The sequence below is a fragment of the Alligator mississippiensis genome, chromosome 4 (genome assembly GCF_030867095.1).
Source record: "Alligator mississippiensis isolate rAllMis1 chromosome 4, rAllMis1, whole genome shotgun sequence".
Classification (NCBI taxonomy): Eukaryota; Metazoa; Chordata; order Crocodylia; family Alligatoridae; genus Alligator; species Alligator mississippiensis.
This window is the reverse complement of record NC_081827.1, coordinates 193,046,857-193,065,191: the sequence shown is the minus strand read 5'-3', so window position 1 is coordinate 193,065,191 and position 18,335 is coordinate 193,046,857. Positions and strand designations below refer to the sequence as shown.

At 43.0% G+C, this 18,335-nt stretch overlaps 2 protein-coding genes across 5 annotated transcripts in view; both read right to left on the bottom strand.

The window, feature by feature from the left end:
* The window catches only part of PGAP1 (post-GPI attachment to proteins inositol deacylase 1), a 58,221-nt gene extending 49,558 nt beyond the window's left edge, over positions 1-8,663 (bottom strand). For both annotated transcript variants that reach the window (XM_014594387.3, XM_019492335.2), the window contains exons 1-2: positions 8,467-8,663; positions 4,005-4,158 (exon numbers count right to left, since the gene is read on the bottom strand). In XM_014594387.3, coding sequence (XP_014449873.1) covers positions 4,005-4,158; positions 8,467-8,619 — 307 coding nt within the window. In that variant the 5' untranslated portion in view covers positions 8,620-8,663. The remainder of the gene's footprint in view (positions 1-4,004; positions 4,159-8,466) is intronic.
* Positions 8,664-12,688: 4,025 nt separating this feature from the next.
* The window catches only part of ANKRD44 (ankyrin repeat domain 44), a 119,810-nt gene continuing 114,163 nt past the window's right edge, over positions 12,689-18,335 (bottom strand). For 2 of the 3 annotated variants that reach the window (XM_059727225.1, XM_059727226.1), the window contains exon 27: positions 12,689-16,447. In XM_059727225.1, coding sequence (XP_059583208.1) covers positions 16,389-16,447 — 59 coding nt within the window. In that variant the 3' untranslated portion in view covers positions 12,689-16,388. Of the gene's footprint in view, positions 17,891-18,335 lie in introns of all 3 variants that reach the window. The other variant, XM_059727224.1, reaches the window with a different exon arrangement.

Genomic DNA, 18,335 nt, shown 5'->3' with positions numbered 1-18,335 from the left:
GCGGTGCATGAAGTTATCATTCTGTTAGTCTGTGAGTGTAACAAAAAGATGGTAATGCTGTTTTAGACTTTGATGCTAGAAATACTAGCATTTTTAGATTTTTTTTTTAAGTTTTTTGCAAACCCTGGCTCTGTGCAGCCTGAGTTTCAAATGCTGAGCTAGATAGGAAGCCCTTCAGGTCTCATCCTGGTAAATCCTTTCCACTCCTTTGCTTCCCAAATTTTGAACCTTGCAGGGACAAATATTCTCTCTCAAGATCTCATACATGATATATCTGCCCTGCCCATCCTTGGCTGCTATTAAGTATGGCTTTCACACTGTAGCACTGCTAGCAAGTTTCCATGGAGACAAGAAAATAGAGCGGGAACTACTACCAATAGTGGCTGCAAATAGTGTTATTAGAGACTACAGATGAGGATGACAGGTTGGCAAAGGGGGAAATTCATCTGCAGTTTAGAGATTAGTACAGCTCTGGAAGGTAAAATAGAGACTCCAAGGAAAAGTTGTCCTACAGAAAAAGAATCCATCTGGAATCAAACTGTCAATTTCTCCTAGGGTACAATATTCTGATATCTCAATCTTGCTGTATCTCCTAGAAATATCTTCTGAGGGTAGAGATTCACAAATCAAATATCCTCAGTGAGCCCCAATGAAAGAGCTACACAACCATGTCTCAAAACAAACAAACAAACAAATAAATAAGTGAAAAAACCACACTTTACATGTTCAAGGCATTAACCACAGAATTTCATCAAGTTATTCCTATACTAAGCTCAACAACGTGCGTCTGACTCAAGCATATATTGCAGAAAGGCATCCAGTCTCAATCTGGAGAGGGCGAGCATGAGCACCAATTACCTCCTCTGGTAGTCTGTACCACAAGATAATCCAACCTATATGTTAAATAACTGTATGTGTTAAATATTTATGCCTAATTTACAGGTATGTTTCTCTTTTCCAAATTCTTCTCACTATGCCTGCTAGATTGAGAAAACCTTTATTCCAGGTATTGTCTCTTCATGATTACAGCGTATAAGAACCTTGAAGTCTACTCCTGACTTCTGATAATCTAGTAGATTGAACTCTTGTTTTTTGTTATGATAATTTTACAGCTCTCAAAGTCACTTTTTGTGGTGTTTCTCTGCACATTTTCCAATTTTCAATATCCTTTATAAAACCTGTATGCTGGATCAGTACCTATTGAATTATATTTACCAGATTGGGAGTTGCAACACACAGCTCATAGAGCCACTGAATCCAGCCTGCTAAACTCTGGGGTTCTGGTAGCAGGGTACTTCTTCTCACCTCCCAGGCTGTGGCACATGTGCAGCTTCCAGCTGCCCAGCCTCAGAGCATACAGAAGCCCCTGTCACCAATGCACTGCTGAAGCCCTCCAACCTGCGCTGGACTGGAGCTAGATTGTTCTGGCCCATGGTTTGAGAAGGGTGCCAAGTCATTGTGCCAGAGCATCGTATAAGGAGTTCATGTTCAGTTGCTGGTCCACTAAATCCTTTCCAGAGTCACTACCAGCCAGGTTCCCAATTCTATAGGTATGATCTGCTTTTCATATTCCTAGTGATAGATGACCTTGCATTTGGCTTCAATAAAGCACACTGTTTAAAAGAGCCCAGATTACAAAACTGTCTATATGACTGTACTGTCACACCACTCATTGTTATCTACAAACTTTATTAGCAGATATTTTAATATTAGATGCTACTAAGTTGATAGAAGAGAAGTACTGGGCCTAAAAGTATCTTCATTTGATTTCCCACTGATGCTATTTTGAAATCTGTCAATTAGCTCATTTTAAATCAATTTTAAATGTGTTTTTACTGATATCCTTAATGTTCACGTAAACAGCTAAAAAGCTTGTCCTGATTTTACAAATGGGAAGCTGCGGTATAAAGAATAAATGCTTTACAACAGTTACAAAGCAAGTTGGGATCAGACACAAAATAAGAACTCAAGAACATACTACTCCTAAATCTGGAATAATTAATTTCACCTCACACCAGATCCTTCCTCCTCCAGCAAGTCTCTGTATATTTTGTATATTTAAAAAAGTAAATTTTAATGCTCATGAGACTTGCCAAATTAACAAGTACCCTCAGTTTATCCACATAACAAGCATACACAAAGTAGCAACACTGCTCTGCTAAACTGGACATACTTTAAAATAAACTAAGTGAAAGTAGCAGCAGATAGTCCTACTCAGGGGCCACAATGTCTTCTACAGCAAGTACATTTATCTACCAATATAAAGTCTAGAATACAAAGCTATATGTACAATGAGGGAGAATAAGAATCACCAATTAAACCAGAAAGGTAACATTTATTTAGTTTTAACAAGGAGCTTGAAAGAAGAATGTTTATGATCAACAACTGTGATCTCTCTAAACCAACTCTTCAAAGCACTAAAGAGAAACTACTAAGGGTCCTAATTTTAAGTTGTACATTATATATGGTGTTCCTTCCCAAATCATATTTTTTTTTATTTCCCTTTGATTCCTAGTGATCACATTCAAAGGCATTCTACTGCCCCATACTTACGTACTGCTGTGTATTCAGAAACACGATTAATTCACAGAGATTTGCAGTACATACTTTAAACATAATAAGAAGTGTCCATATCTTTTCTACAATGATTATTTCAATCTTCTCTAGCCACGATTGTCCACAAGTGCCATTTGTTTTCTAAAACTAAAATTATGTAATATTTGACTGTGTGCTTAGTTATAAGCAGAAGACATATGATCTCAAATTAAGAAGTTAAAGAAGTTAAGAACTGCAGATCAAAAACACCTACATTCAGTTTATGAATAAATTATGCTGAAGTCATCCTAAATATGTATTTAATTTTTTAAAAGAAGGATTTGACTAACAAACTGGTTTCAGGGAGAAGGACATTCTACTTGCATACAAATAAAGTTTTGCCATCATCATAAGTTTGAATAGTTCAGTTTCAAAGCACATTTTGTAAAACAAGAGTAACATTTTAAATGAAGACTGCCCCAACAGTAACGCTGTTTTTATGCTTTGTTTTTATTAGTCAATGCTGGTAAAGCACTTTCAAGAATACCACATAATTTTTAAATATTATATCTGTACAGAAAAGTGACAGTATCGTAAACACATTTATTTCATTTGAGAATTAGAAGCATAGCAGGAAATAATGAATTACACCGAGTAGAAAAACAAACAGGCTACACAAACACTTGAACACCCATGAACTAAAACACAGCAGAGGATACTGAAACTGCTTTCATAAATGGGTGAGGGAAAACTTTTATTTCTAAGGTATTTGAGACTGAATTTGATATCACAAATGTCTCAGAATTGTATAGGAGCTAGTTTAGTATTAACCTTTCGTTGCAGCCATGGCACAATGCTGTCACAACACAGTTTATGGATTCCTCCTGCATATATGAGCAAACTTAGAGCACTTAGAGTGATCCAGGCAGAAATCACGGAGTTAATTAGTTCTGGAAGTTCAAGTGCTTCTTAGATTATGTTCAGTATAGTAAAAATAAGGCCCACAATTAAACATGGATGCCCATTTGTGGTAGCAATGGAAGCTCTAATTTAATAAAGGCAAAAGTTTTTTTTACCACTTGTCCTCCTGCACTGGCCTGAAAACATTCATACCATGCTTCCATCCATGACATAGTAATGGTGACTTATGAGTCTCTTTTCTACAAATACCAGTAAGGTACATGTAAATATCTCAGACTGGATTCTCAACTAGTGCACATCAGCTGACTTCAACTGAGCTATAACAACCAAAAATTCAGTCTTTTCATTCCTTGGTGGTGTAAGTCAGGAACGTGCCATTCCTGTCAGCACAAATCCTGAAGCACCCAGGCTTATGAATACATCTACTGTGTTTGGGCTTGACTACAGCCCACTCCTTTAGTAATGTATCAAACACACAAACCTTTCCCGTCTTCAGCTAATAAAAATAACACTCTACAGACTTCAATATTTACTTATTATATTCTTACCTTGTTTGTAACTCCCAGCATTGCCAGGAAGGAAGAGAACTGGAATCCCTGTCAGCAACAAATTTTTGTTTTCTTCAGCATAATTTCCTTCCCCATAAAGATAGAGCTCATAAGCTGGATAGCGTCTGGATATTTTCTTAGGTAGTTTTATTTTCTTGATAAAAACATAGATGATTAAGCTTGTGTAAGCATTACTGAAGATAAGTCTTTCTTTTAGTCTCTAATGACACATTTTGTTTTCTTTGTCGTTATCCAGTTGCACTTAGGGCCCCATCCAGACAAGCACTGCCGTGCAATAGGTGGTGTTGCAGACACGTCTGCAATGCCACATACCACAGGTTCGGGTGTTCCCTGTACTACAAGTGAGTGGGGCAGGGGGAGTGGGGGGAGACAGAGGAGAGGAGTTTGATCCCTGGGTATCCAGGGGTCAACCCACAGAAAAAGTGTGTGTTGCTCAAAACTGGAGCCAGGCCAACCGGAGCCATGCTCCAGCTGCCAGCCAGGTTCCAAGTGGCAGGATTGCCACTGCTGCAGCCCCAGGAGGCCCCCAGGTAAAGCTGCTGGGGCCAGCCCAATGCTGGTCCCAGCCTCCCTTACCCCACCCGGGGTAACCTGTCACACGCCAGAGTCTAGGACCAGTAGCTAGATAATAAAAATCTAATCAAATCACTGGTTAAGATAAATAAGCAAGATAACAGAAAATATGATAGCATAAATAGTAAACCTTTATTTAATTTTCCTAGGGGATAATTCATCACTACAATTTAACTCACCCATGGCCCTGTTCCCACCAGTCCCCTTTAACCACTCCACCCAGTTACCAGCTCCAGATTATTTGTCACTACTGAATAATTTACCATTACCTGCATTTCCCTTGCAGTGGCAAATTAACGAGAAGTTACTGTAAATCAATAAGACCTCTCACCAAAATGAGTACATTCAGTTCTGATCACTTCTCAAGAAAGTGATAGAACAGTTAGACAAAGTACAGAGGCAGTTCAAATGCAAACCATTATAAATCATCTAAGCCAGTGGTGCTGAACCACTGGTCCGCAAGGCAGATCTGGGGCACCGACTCACACCCATGGTCTGAACACTTATAGCAGGCGTGAGCAAAATATGGCAAGGCAGACCCTGGATGAACCACACTCAGGCCACAGCTTCTGCAGGCAGATGATGCTGGCAGTAGCTCCAGCCTCTGATAGTGCTGCTGGGGACGCTGGGCAAGATCTGCCCAGCCCACGTGCTCGCCCAGCACTGGAGATTGAATCTGGCCCCAAAGATGAAGTTTGGCCACAGAGGCCCTGAGTGAGCTGTGTTTAGGCCCCAGCCTCTGCTGGCAGGCAGCACCCAGGGTATGTGGGGCTGGACTCCATCTCCCAGGTGCCACAGGAGGCACTGGGCGATAGCAGCCCTGCCCACCTGGCACCACATGGCACCAGCAGAGCCCAGGGCCCAAGCATGGCTCACCAAAGATCTGCCGTGTGGAGCAAGTCAGGCAGGGCTGCTTCCATCCAGCATTCCCCATGGCACCAGTGAAGGCTAGAGCCAGAGCCTAAGTGCTGGTTGTCCAGCCTTTGCCCACAGGCCTCCATGTGATCCCGTCCCACCCTCAGGGCTCCTGGAAGTTGCGGGGTGGGTGTGTATTTATGCGTGTGCATGTGTGCCAGGAGTCTTAATGGCAGAGCAGCACAGGACAGTGCAAAGGCCCACAGCCAGGCTCTGTCCCCCATGGGCAGATGCTGGACCTGGCTGGGAGCAGCCCATCTGTGATGACCCTGGGCTCCATCAGCCCATGCTGTGCAGCCACATGGTGCCTCTTCCTTGCCACTGGCAGCTGCCCAGACCATCTACCTGAAGTAGTAGATAACTGCCAGGTGTCTGTTGGGTGCCCTGATCAGTGCTGGGAAGCAGAGACCCCTGAGCCACAGCCAGTGCTGGGGGAAGGGGCCCCGCATGCACTAGCTTGGCTTGACTCAGGCTAGCCTGGCCATGTGTTCCAGCTGCAGACATGGCCAGCAGGGGCCAGCTATGGGCTCTAGGGAGCAGGCTCAGCTGCAGGTAGTGCATGCGCATGCGTGTACAACCCTCAGCTACTCACCAAAACTAGCTAAATGGCCCTTCAGCCCAAATAACTACCCACCCCTGCCTTACAGGATCCAGCCCAGGTTGGGTAGAATATCACTAATTTAAGTCAGCAGTTGGCCACCTTTTCAAGCAGTGTACAAAACAACACAGGCTCAGGTCCAAGGCAGGCTGGTGGTAGGACTGTCAGCTGCCACAGCTACTTCTCTGCACCACCATGTTTCTCTACTAGCCCATCTACAGTGCACACAAAGCCTCCTGCTGCTGAAGTCCCTCAGCTGTGCACACCAGATCCAATGGTTGCATGGGCCAGATCCAGTCTGCAGACCACAGGTGCCATTCCCCGAATCAAGCAACAGCACCATATAAACTCCCTCCTAGCCTGACCTAAAGTAGAGCAAAACTGCCCAAACTACAAGACAGGCTATCTTTAGCTAATTAGAAACAGGTGAGAACCTGAGGTTAGCAAGCCTTTCTTCCAACAAAAGCATCCCTCTTAAAACTGAAGGCTGGAGAAGTCAAACCTATGGTCCAAGGGCTGAATCCAGTCCATGGATCCCTGCCGTTCAGCCCCTGGGTCTGAGCAGACCCACAAGGGGACCCATGCATACTGGATCAGCCACGAGGGTAGGATCTGGGACATGTGCCATGTGATGCCCACCCCAGCTGCTCCAGGACTGCTGCAGATGGACATGTGCAGCACAGATCCTGGAGTGACTAGAACGGGCACCCCCTGTGGTTGGATGCATGTAGCATGGGTCTCGGGTCAGCCCGAGCGCCCTTCAGGCAGCACAGGTCCCAGACTGCTTGAAACTGGCACCGTGTGTGGCACAGTTCCTAAAGCGGGTGTCAGATGTGGCATGGTCCAGCCAGGGTGGGCACATTGTGCTGCATAGCACCCACTCTGGCAAGTCCAGGATTGTACTTTGCACCTGTTTTGGATGCTCTGGGATCCACATATGTTGTGCAGGTCCCAGACCAGCTGAAATGGGCACTGGAGCCAGTGTGCTAAAGAATGGGGGAAGTGTCTGTGGGCTGGATCTGGCCCACAGACCAGCCCCACACCACTCATCCAGTCCATGAGGCTGGATGAGTTTGATACCCATGGCTTAGGGTAATGAGCCCTAACACTTATGGCCAAATGGCACCATTCAGGAGCAAGTAGGAAATCACTAAGAATAATGTCCAATTAAATTTGTAACACCTTTTTCGTACAGGGGTTAGCATCCTGCTATTTTCCCAAAAGACCAGCGCATAATACATGAACGATTGTGCTTAAATGCTATGTGGTTGCAGGAGGGGGATTTAGTACACAGTGCCTATGGGAACAGAAAGCAAGTTTTGAACAAAACACACAGTACAAGTAGTAAACGTGCACACCTACACGCCTGATCTACATCCTACAATTATGTCATCATATTGTATCCAAAGGGAGGAAGAGAAAGCCAGCTTATGCATATTTGAAGGGACTGGGCAATGCAAACACAATGAAAGAGAGATATCTTAAGCCGATTCAGTATTTCAATAAAATCCCTTACCAAACAAGCAAACCCCCTCAAAGTATTGGAAAGTTACAGAAATTAAGATAATGTGCATTCCTCACATGAGTATTTTACACCCTTCATTCTTTAAGGCCGCGAGTCTCAAGCAGGGTGCTGCGAGATGCTTCCAAGGGTGCCACACACCATTAGCACTCTTAGGGTTCAACCACAATTCACAAGGCAAACCCTGAGACTTCAAACAGGAATCCACAGCACCAAAACCAGCCTGCCCTGCTGCAGCCTTTCCAAGGTCTGCACAAGGGTGAGACTGCTCTATTATTTTCCTGTCCTCAAAACATTCAGAGTGGAGGTGAAGGGCTGGGGCTTCTGGAGGGTGGCACCAACAAGCACTGCTTTAAGTGGACACTTTCACATGGCAGAGAACCACCTAGTGTTGGGGGGGGGGGGGGGGGTGTCAGGAAAAAAAAAAAGTCCAAAGTCTCTGAAGTTTGCTGCTCTTCCAAGTGCCAGACCTGAGGCAGACTGCCTAGCAGCGGAGGGCTGGGCTAATCTCATCCCACTGGGGAGGAGAGCTCACCCACCCTAAGAAAGCCTCGATTTTTTTTGAAGTGACATGAGACATGGGGGAGCGGGGCCCTTCCCGCCCCACAGGGTCCCTCAGGCAGCCGGGGAGCAGGTGCGCCCCTGCCCCGCCTCGCGCCTGGCTTCGGAGCGGCCTCCTCCGGGCACCGCCGCTCTACAGCAGCGCCTCCAGTCGCTGCCCGGGGCGGCCCCACCTGTTACCGCCAGTAGCGCGGCGCGGGAGCCCCCGGCACAGGCCGCCCCGCGGAAGGGAACGGGACCAGCCCCCGCCCCCCGGCAGGCGCGGCGCTCACCAGGTACTCGGGGTACTCGTACATGTAGGTCATGCTACACCGGTTCTCCTCGTACAGGAGCAGCACGTCCCGCACCGCCAACAGCACCAGGGCCGCCAGCGCCCCATACAAGCCCAGCGCCGCCGCCCCGGGCCCGCGGCCCCCCCGCCCCATCGCCGCCGTACGAGCCCCTCGCAGCGCTGCCGGCCTCACACGGGCGCGGGGGAGGAGCGGTCGAGGGGCGGGGCGGGGCGGGCGCCATGTCTAGGAGGGCAGAGCAGGTGCGGCGCCGCCCGCCATGTTGGGAAGGTCTGACCAGGCCGAAGGTCTGGAGCGTCTACCCCCGCCCCGCCCCGCCCCTTCGCCGCCATGTTGCAGAGCGGCGAGCCGCTGTGCGCGGCGTGTTGTGTTGTGTTGGCTCTCGCCCGCCAGGCTGCCTCTTGCCGCCCCGCAGCGCTGCCGGGGGCATAAGAGATAATTACCGTATTTACACAATGATCTCCACCCTTGTAAAGTATCTGGGCAACAAATAATACTAAAAGTGCTTAAAGTGTTTGATAATTCTCTAAGCAGTACGTACAAAGCCCAAGTCACTCCGAGAAATTTAACAGATTTTGTAGCTTGCTGCCAGCACCACGTTATGACAGCTTGCCTAGAAATGCTTCAGCTTTGATGACCCAATTCTCATTCACTCCCTGGCAAGTAATAGTGAGCAATATAAATTAAATGTGAGGATTTATTTGCATACTTATTTGCATATTTTTTCAGCACACACTAGTTATTCTGCAAATGTGATAATTTTGAGCTTCCAATACAATCATTTCATATTTAAGACATGGCAGTGTTGGGCTGGTTCTCAGCCCCCTTAGCCCTGAGGGGCAGCCCAGGGAGAGCAGCTGTTCCTCCTTCCTGTTCTGCCGGTGTCTGATTCCCAGCACCTGCTCTGTGCCTCCCTCTGCCCCTCTCAGCAATGATTACCCCAAATCTAGGCCTGGGATGAAGAGATTCAGGGGAACCAGAGGAGGTGGAATTTGAGACTATGGGGATGGTAAAGGTGAAATGCTGCTTCTGCTCCCCTGGACTACGACATTGAGCTCTGGGCCCTGCCACACGTTCAAATCGAAGCTGGATAGAAAGTAGCTTTGAAGTTATGTGTTTTCTGGCACTAACTTTGTGGCCTGTGGCTCTCCTTAGAGCTGAACAGACATATTTATGGAGTGATAATTACTTCCCATGTGTGGCCCGTCTGAACTTATCACATGATTCGCCTGTTAATTGCTACATATATGCAACGTGGTAGGGCCTCAGTGACAAACCTGTGGTTTGGAGGGCTCACATGGAAGCCCTTCACCTCATGCTACAAGGGGCTCAGACCTTACTAAACTGTGGTTCTTTGTTGCAGGTATTGCCCTCGGGTCTATAGGGTAGCCTCTCCCCCACGCAACAACACGCCCCCATTGCTGAAGAATCAGGCACCTCGGTCACCTGAAGACCCATTGAGTCTGACCAACATCATCTTCAACTTCAAGGAACCGACAGTGACGATAGGGTAGTAGTGGGAAAAACAGGCCTGTTCTTCCTTGGTGTATTTCCATTTCTTCCAGTGGTCAAACTCAAGGATTTGAATTTCCCTTTCCCACAGAAGTTTGTTCATTACAGTCAAATATGATCATTTTGTCATTCCTAGAGAATTGTTAATGATAATAATCAATGAGTCATTAGTCCTTGGTAGCCAGCCTATTTTCAGTTGTAAGGTAACTAGTCATCATTCATATAATCATAGTAGAGCATCCCCTAAATCAGCAATACCTATACAAGGTGTCAGATAGATCAGGACAGTGGCAGAGATAGGTTCCTTACCAGTGGCGGATTAAGATTTACTGGGGCCCTGGGCAAACAGAAAATCAGAGGCCCCCCACCAGGCGAGGGTAGGTTCCCTCTGCACCTACCAGGGGGCTGCGGCTGGGTCTACCCAGCCTCTTTTGCACGTCTGGGGTTACCCAGACGGCATGAGCGCTGCTGAGGTGAAGGTGGCACTGCCCCAGCGCAACACAGCCCCTCCACTTGGCAGGTGCTGCGCAGCCAGGGCTACAGTCCCCCAGCACTTTGTGACAAGCCAGGGCCAGCTGGGGATGGGGAATGGGGTTTGCGCTGCCCACCCACCCTCTGCTGGCCCCGGCAGGGCAGGGCAGGGCAGGGCAGGGTTGTCCCATCCCATCCTGTCCCAGCAACGCTGGGGCCCATGGGGCCTCCTGGCAAAAGACAGCCCCAAGAAGCCGCTGCCACCACCCACATGGAGCCCCACACCCACCCTCTAGCCTAGGGGTGGGCAATTATTTTGGGCAATTATATGAATGATGACTAGTTACTGAGTTTCAGCAAGCCATCAAGGGCTGCATGACAGGCAGCCCAGGACAGATAAATATTAATTTTCTAAATTTTTTAGGGGCCCCATGGGCCGGATAGAATGGCTTGGTGAGCTGCATTTTACCCACCCCACTCTAGCCTTTGGCCCTGGTCCAGCTGAAGGGGAGAAAGTGTGCGCTGCCTGACCCGGATGCCCGTGGCCATGATGCCTACCTGGGCCATGCTGCCTCTGCTACCCCAGAGGGCCCCTGATTGGCAGGGGTCCCTAGGCCTGAGCCATGTGGGGCCATGCATTAATCTGCCCTTGTTCCTTACCTTCTAAAAGGGGCTATACAGAACCACAGCAAACATCCATGTGGGACTGCTGAAGTGCTTCTACCTGTTTTGCTGCTTTTATTTCATGGGGCTGGGCTTGGACTGATGATGAGCTGTATCTGAGCATAGAAGCACAGTTGTGCAAGTAAAGGCTACAGCAAAGACCTGAGCAGTTCATCCTTAATCTGGCACTTTGCTGCGAAGTTGTAAATCACCCAAATACCAAGTCTGGGTTCTGCTGTCCATTTATACATTAATGGGTATGGAGCTACCTAAATTGTGGTGGCTGCCTCCAGATTCCATGGTCCCAGCATGGTGTTGGGCACCACTTACTTGGTGGAGTGGCAGAATCCCCCTCCCATGCCTCTGATTGAAGGGATTCCTGCCCCTCCTTGGAGACTGACATCTGGTCGGTCAGATGGCCATCTGTCAATCTTTGGGGAGGAGGTGGGACTTCCAGGGCCCCTTGGTCAATCATAGTTGCAGGGGACCCGCTGCACTCTGCTGTGAAATTCTCCCTTTCCTTTTCCTCCCGCCCCCTGTGCTTCAGAATGCCAGGACTTCCCACCATTTTCTGTTTGCAGCCCCCCTCCGCCACCCCTGTTTGCTAGACATTTTCATGCTTTTTTGCAGTGCCTGTTGTTTTATGTAGGGACCAGGCTTTTTCACGTGGAACCTACCAAATTCTCAGTTTCTGTGAAAATCACAAAATCATAAATTTGCTAGGTCCCTACAAATGAGCTATCAGGAGCAAATTTTACCTGATAGTTCATTATCTAGTGATGACGTACTAGATATGTAGTTTATGAAACAAAAAATTTTACTTTAAATTGGTGACCAAATAGCTGGTGTTTTCCCATGCAAATCAATAGGATCACTTTTGCAATTTAGATGCAAATAAGGTGATAATGATGTTATCCCAGTAACAAATTAATCATATTTTACTGCACTTATTAATACATACAGTTCATTTTTCACTTCTGTTGATCTTAACCCTCTTTACGCCTTTTCACTAGAAAAAGGAACATAGAGGTCATGGGTTGTCTTTAATGAATTTTGGCTAGAGTTCTGACTCAGTCCTTGTCCACAATTCAGCTAGCTCAGATTAGGAGAGTGCTCTGACCAGAGTGGTATAAGGTATTCTATGTAACTGATCTCAGTAGCTCCTGTTCAAGCTGTTCTTTTTCTGTTTAAAATATTTAAATATTCACAGGGTCAGCACAAGAGAGACACTGACTAATTTTGATGGTCGGGGCACTCACTTTTGATAGATTCTGGTAAATTGCATTTCCTGCTCCAATGACTATATAATTCATATATCCATAGCTGAATAAAATAGTTAATACTGGTGTTCTGATTTTTTACATATAGCATGTTTAAGTAAACAATTAATACTGTCATAATCAAGTTCTTGAGTCTATTCAGGTAGTCAGTGTGCATGAGAAAGTGTAGTAATATAAAATAAATATACAGTTCAGTTTACATTATACATCTTCTGCCATACTAAAGGACTTTCTTAGTATATTCCCAGTTATTTTTGAACAAACAGAATATTACTCAGTTTGCAACAATATTTGTACCATTTTATTTGTAAAAATAACCATCTGAATGCATTTCGATAATAGTGTACAGTTAGATCACTACATTACATCAACACAGCATTCAGTAGTTGAAAAAAGGTATTAAACTGTGCTTGAGCGGATTCAGATTGGATTCCAAGTCATTCACTGAAATAAGTCTTTTTACTCATTTTATACAGTCATGACATTTTACTGAAGTCATTAAACTCCAGTTTACATAAGAAAACATTACAGACAAACCCCACTGAAACCATCAAACAATATTTTATATTGTTTATTACAAATATGTTAGGCAAAATATAACACTGGCACCAGAATCATCTCACGGTCGTTTGTAAAGATATATTGCACATGCTAAAGCATAAAATATAAAACAGAACTACAAAACTTAAGATATTGGCTTTTTATATGTAGCTCACTGCATAAGAAACGCATAGAATTACGTTTTATACACACTTTCAGATTGTCACCGTTTAAAACGCCCTTCCCCATAACACTGACTTAAGGTTTACTTTGTGTAATAAGAAAGCATGTTCAGCACTGCAAAAGTATACATAATACCTATAGAAACTTAGCGCATTTTCATTTCAATGCAGGTAGAACATTTGAAAAGAAAAAAACCACTTTGTACATTCAAAGAAGGTTTGAAATGAAAACTTACTGGTATTATATTGCTTCGATAACACTCAAATGGAAAAAAAAGACAAGTTTCACAAAATATTTCCAGAATACACAAATATAAAAAGGCACTCTAAAAGTTTCTTACACGACTAAAAATAAAAATCACATAAAATCCTAAAATCATTCTCAACAGATACATAACCAAGTTTCTCAACAGTACAATGGATAACAATCCATCATTATTTACTTGTTTTAATTTAATATAGTATAACCTAATAAATCCGGATATCAAAAATCTGGAATTCTTGAAAATCTGGCACATCAAGGAGTAGTGGCGGCCAGTCCCGGAGCAGCGGAGGGGGAAGGGAAACCTTGTATACAGTGGCTGCCACTGCCACCCTGCGTCACCACTCCGCATGCGGCCGCTGCTCCAGGACCAGCTGCCACTACCCCCTGCTCCACAACCGGCTGCTGCTCTGGTTTCAAAAATCTGGAATTTTCAAATTTTCGGCAGGTGCTCGGTCCCGAGCATGCTGGATTTATGAGGTTATACTGTAATAAATATGGCAGTTGTTTACTGCATAAAAGTACCAAACATATTATGGTGCCCTTTTAGTAGTGATAAACAGAAATCCCCTGAGTTATTTCACTGTAGAATCACAGCAATTGTAGGCAGACCAGAGACTGTAACTTTCTATATTTTGAGAGAAAGACTTAGGACCGAAACCTGCAAATGAAGTCTGTTTACAGCTATAGTTAAAATACATATTATAATTCTGATGCTGCAAGTAGAACTGTGGAGACAGACTACTGCACTGACACAGAACCTGTCCTCTGTGCCAGTGCAGAAAGAGCTCACAAATTGTAGCTTGCAGGATCTGAGTGTAAGTGCAACCTTATGCCTGAATCACTTTCCTCCCATAAATAGGCATATTAAGATCAAGGCAAACAACCACTCACAGGAGCAAAGTTGCTTCTGTGTTTAAACATCTGTTTTAAATTTACTTCTATAGACTACTTATAAATTGCAATACAAATTATCTTAATGGGATTCGAATAAGAGTATTTTGATATGCCACAATGAGAAGAGAGGCCAATACTGAGCACAACTGAAAATTTACCCAGAATGCATTTCTCCTTTAAGGGTACCATACTCAAAATATTATTTTCTGAATGCTCCTCAGAGCTTAAACAAAGCAAATCCTGTTTCTTTGATTTTTGGAATAGTGTACATTTTAAATGACTGATACAGTTGTACTGCCAGTTAATAGTCAGTGACAAAATCCAAGTTTAGTTTGCTTTATCCTTATTAGAGATAATAAAACATTTTGCTACAGATATTTGCAGATTAGGGTCAGCCCAACATGTTATATTCTGCAGGAGTTTTTTCTATTGACTTGAGTTTTGGTGCAAAGCCATAAAAGGATAAAAATTCAATCATCATCCACAGTCCTATAATTTATATACACCCTTAGAAGGCAGCATGTACTGTGCCACACAGTAATGGCAATTACCTTCTATTGCAAGTATATGTCAAATACTGCTATCTTAGATATCCCTGTATGGTAGCTAATAGCAAATGTCAACCTTTTAATGATGACTATTTTGAATAATAGAACCTCTTTTATTCTATAGTAGAGAGAACTTTTTCTTTTAATGAAGGAGCTCTATGTCCTGTGTTTTTTCTAAGTGTTCTTTCTACTTAGAAATGACAAAAAGCAAACTTTGGGATTTCCATTCCACTTCTAAACAGACACCACAGAATGCATCACCCTTTCAAAGCTGGTCTTTCCCCTTATTTTCAGTGCTTTAAGTAAGGTAGTTATTGCTATTTAGCAATTTTTAATTAAAGGGTTCTTTTTAATTGATCTTAAAAAAGTTATACAGTACTAATGTAAGAGGGAAAACCAGTGGTTCAGATGCTTGTGTTGTCCTCTGTGAGATAAATAGGAATATAGAAGAAATGTAAATTTTTAAGTACCACTTGAGATTTTTTCTTTTGTTTTAAAGTTTGGAAATTTCTATTTCATAATATTCATGGGAACATTTCATTTTAGCAAGGCAAAATAATGCTCATAGATTGTATATAGTATTAGATAACTATATATGCTTTTAAAAAGTCTCTTCAACAGTTACATAATTTAAAATGATTTTTCTTTCATCAAGAAATAAAATCTCAATAGATTTTAGGAAATGTTGGCATTGGTTGTATGGAATACTGTCAGAAATGTTTGTTTTTCCTTTCACCCTGCTAAAAGTGTTTGCTAAGGAGGTTTCTCCCATCCTTCCAGCATAGTTTTAGGCCTGCAGACCGCCTGAGTGGGAATCATAGGATGTTTAAACTAAGCTATTTGCTCCAGGTCATATAAAATATACTCCACTCTTTCTGTTTTCATACTTAGCTGCATTGTGGCAACCCACTTCCCCTATGAGATGTTGAAAGTAATCTTTATGCTCCAATATTATTGATAAAGGGTGCTTTTTAGAGGTGCAGTGCATATCTTCACTCTCTGCCCTTTACCAACAGAGCAGTGAGTTTTACCTTCACATTATGTCCAGGCAGATGGACAAGATTCTGAGGTCAGTTTTGAGCATGTGTGGTCTTGCCCCACACCCCTTCCTCCTTCCCACTCAGAACATCAGGCTTGCCTGGATTCACATTGCATTTTACATTATGCCAAATAAAATGCACAAAAAATAAAAAGAAGAAGAAACTATAGTAATTTTTCCTGGGCATTTGTTTCATTTCAAATAAATATAAACACATTTACATTTAAAGTATATGAACATTTTCTCTAGTCTGGAAAAAAATAAATTGTGGTCAACACGTCATTAGTTACAAATGTCAAACTGTTAACTAGAAATCTGCGTCATAAAATGTAAAATACACTCAAGATTCTTCATTACTCAAAAAGTTTACATTTTATTATTTAGAAAAAGCTACGTCATTCTGTCACTTGCATTCTGCAAAAAGTAAAGTCTTCCTTTTAGCTATTGAAGCATTTTGGTCCTCATGGTATAGCTGGTTTAGTTCATGGTAGGATTTTTTGTTTTTAAGTCTCATTCTTCCTTTTGTACTTCTGTCCCAGATGAGGAACGGGGTCCATTTGACCTAGAAGCTTTGGCAGAAGGAGCAGATATATTCACAATGTTGACATTGATTAGAGAAGCTGGTGTCAATAGGCTTTCTTGTACATCATGAGTCCCTTTCCATAGTTTACTTTTCCTGGCATGTGTTTGGTGTTTCCTCTTTTTGTGTTATACTTTCACTTGCTTTGTGTTTATCTTTGCTCTGTTCTTTTTAATCCAAATATTGGCAAAAGTTCTTTTTCTAAAATCCTGATACTGATAATGGTAAAAACAAGATGTTTAAATTTAGGGAAGAAAATAATCAATATAAAATTGGCAAATCATCACAAACATTTGGATACATCTCAATCTACTGCTGATTTTTTCCTGAAACTTGATTAGTGGTTAATGGCTCAGGTGACAGAGAAACGCCTAATGACCCCAATTCTGTAGTGCAAAGAAACCATACACGTTTGTGCTGAATTGAAAAGACAAATTACAGACCAAATTGTGCTCACTTTACACAAGTAATTCTACTGATCTCAATAGGAAAATACCTGTGAAAGTGGGACAAATAGATTTGGCTTTTGAAAGTTTGCATCAACAGCCTTCTAATTGTGTACTTTAAGTTCTTTAAAAGTGCCTCCTGTATACTGAAGTGCTAATACATGCAGAATGTAAAATGTTTAATTTCTTCTAAATAAAGTAATTGCAGGCAGTACTTTAAAAAGATGCACAACTTTACCTTTGGTTTGTGTAACAAACTCATCTAATCAACAGGACTCCATAACTAGGAAACAGACAAATAAGGGGAGGGTTGGTGCTCTTGAAATCTACAAAAGATGCCTGTATACTAACTGCACAGCTAGGATATATGAATATGTTTATAAACAGTTCCCTGTTCACTTGTGCTGTCAAAAAAGAAAAAGGCATTTTCTCTTTTTCTATGTAAAATAAGAGGTAGAAGTTTCACAGGAGCACTTGGGGCCTAAAGAAAACAATGAAGCTGGAAGCTGCAGAACATTAATGTGAATGCATTCCAACAAAACCCCCAAACTTTTTATTAAAGGCTAGATTATTATCAACTTTACTAATCCTTTCACACCCTAACTGTGAAAGTTTGGGTCAGTAATAATACTTAAGGATATAACAGTGGGAGTCAAGCTTTTTAAAAAGGAAAAAAAAAACCTGAATGCAATTAACTAAAAACTCTTGAATACCAAAAAGTCAAAATGTTTCAGAATCGGAATCATTTTCATTGTACCCTTCCTCTGTTCCTACATTGTTAATCAAAGGTTTACTGTAAGAGTTAATGCTACCCATATTGGAGCCATCGCAGAGATGTGTCCTGCTCAAATTGTCTTTTTTATAACAAACGAAGTTGAAAGCCGTCATTGAACTGGAAGGAGAAAAAGGCATCATGGTAGCCAAAATGAGTGCCAGGCAGTCAGCCACGTCTTTGTTAGGAGCACAAGCCAGGGCTGGCGTATGACCTGGGCACAAATGCAGACAAGGTAATGGTTAGTACTAGGGATACTGAGAAGGGAACTGAGCATTCCTCAATACATCTCTAGATGATTTCATAACCAGGAGATGTATGTTTAGTTGCAATCATGCCAAGCAAGAAAGTGTGTTACTTAATTTAAATTAGACATGCTGGGAAAACATATAATTTGTGGAGCATTTAAAATCAATCAATGTGATCATCACAACAAGCACTATTATTTAAATGAAGCAGCATACAGTCTTTACACAAAATGAGTAAAAGCACTTGCTGAACACAGTTCTACAGCACAGACAGTATGATGATTACAAAACAACATAGTAGAGCATAAGGCACTATGAACTGGAGCTGACTGGCTTCAGTTCATATGAACAGATCTCATTCTGAGAACAATGACTTTCATTTGAAAAAAAATGATGCTAAATAAAAAAAAC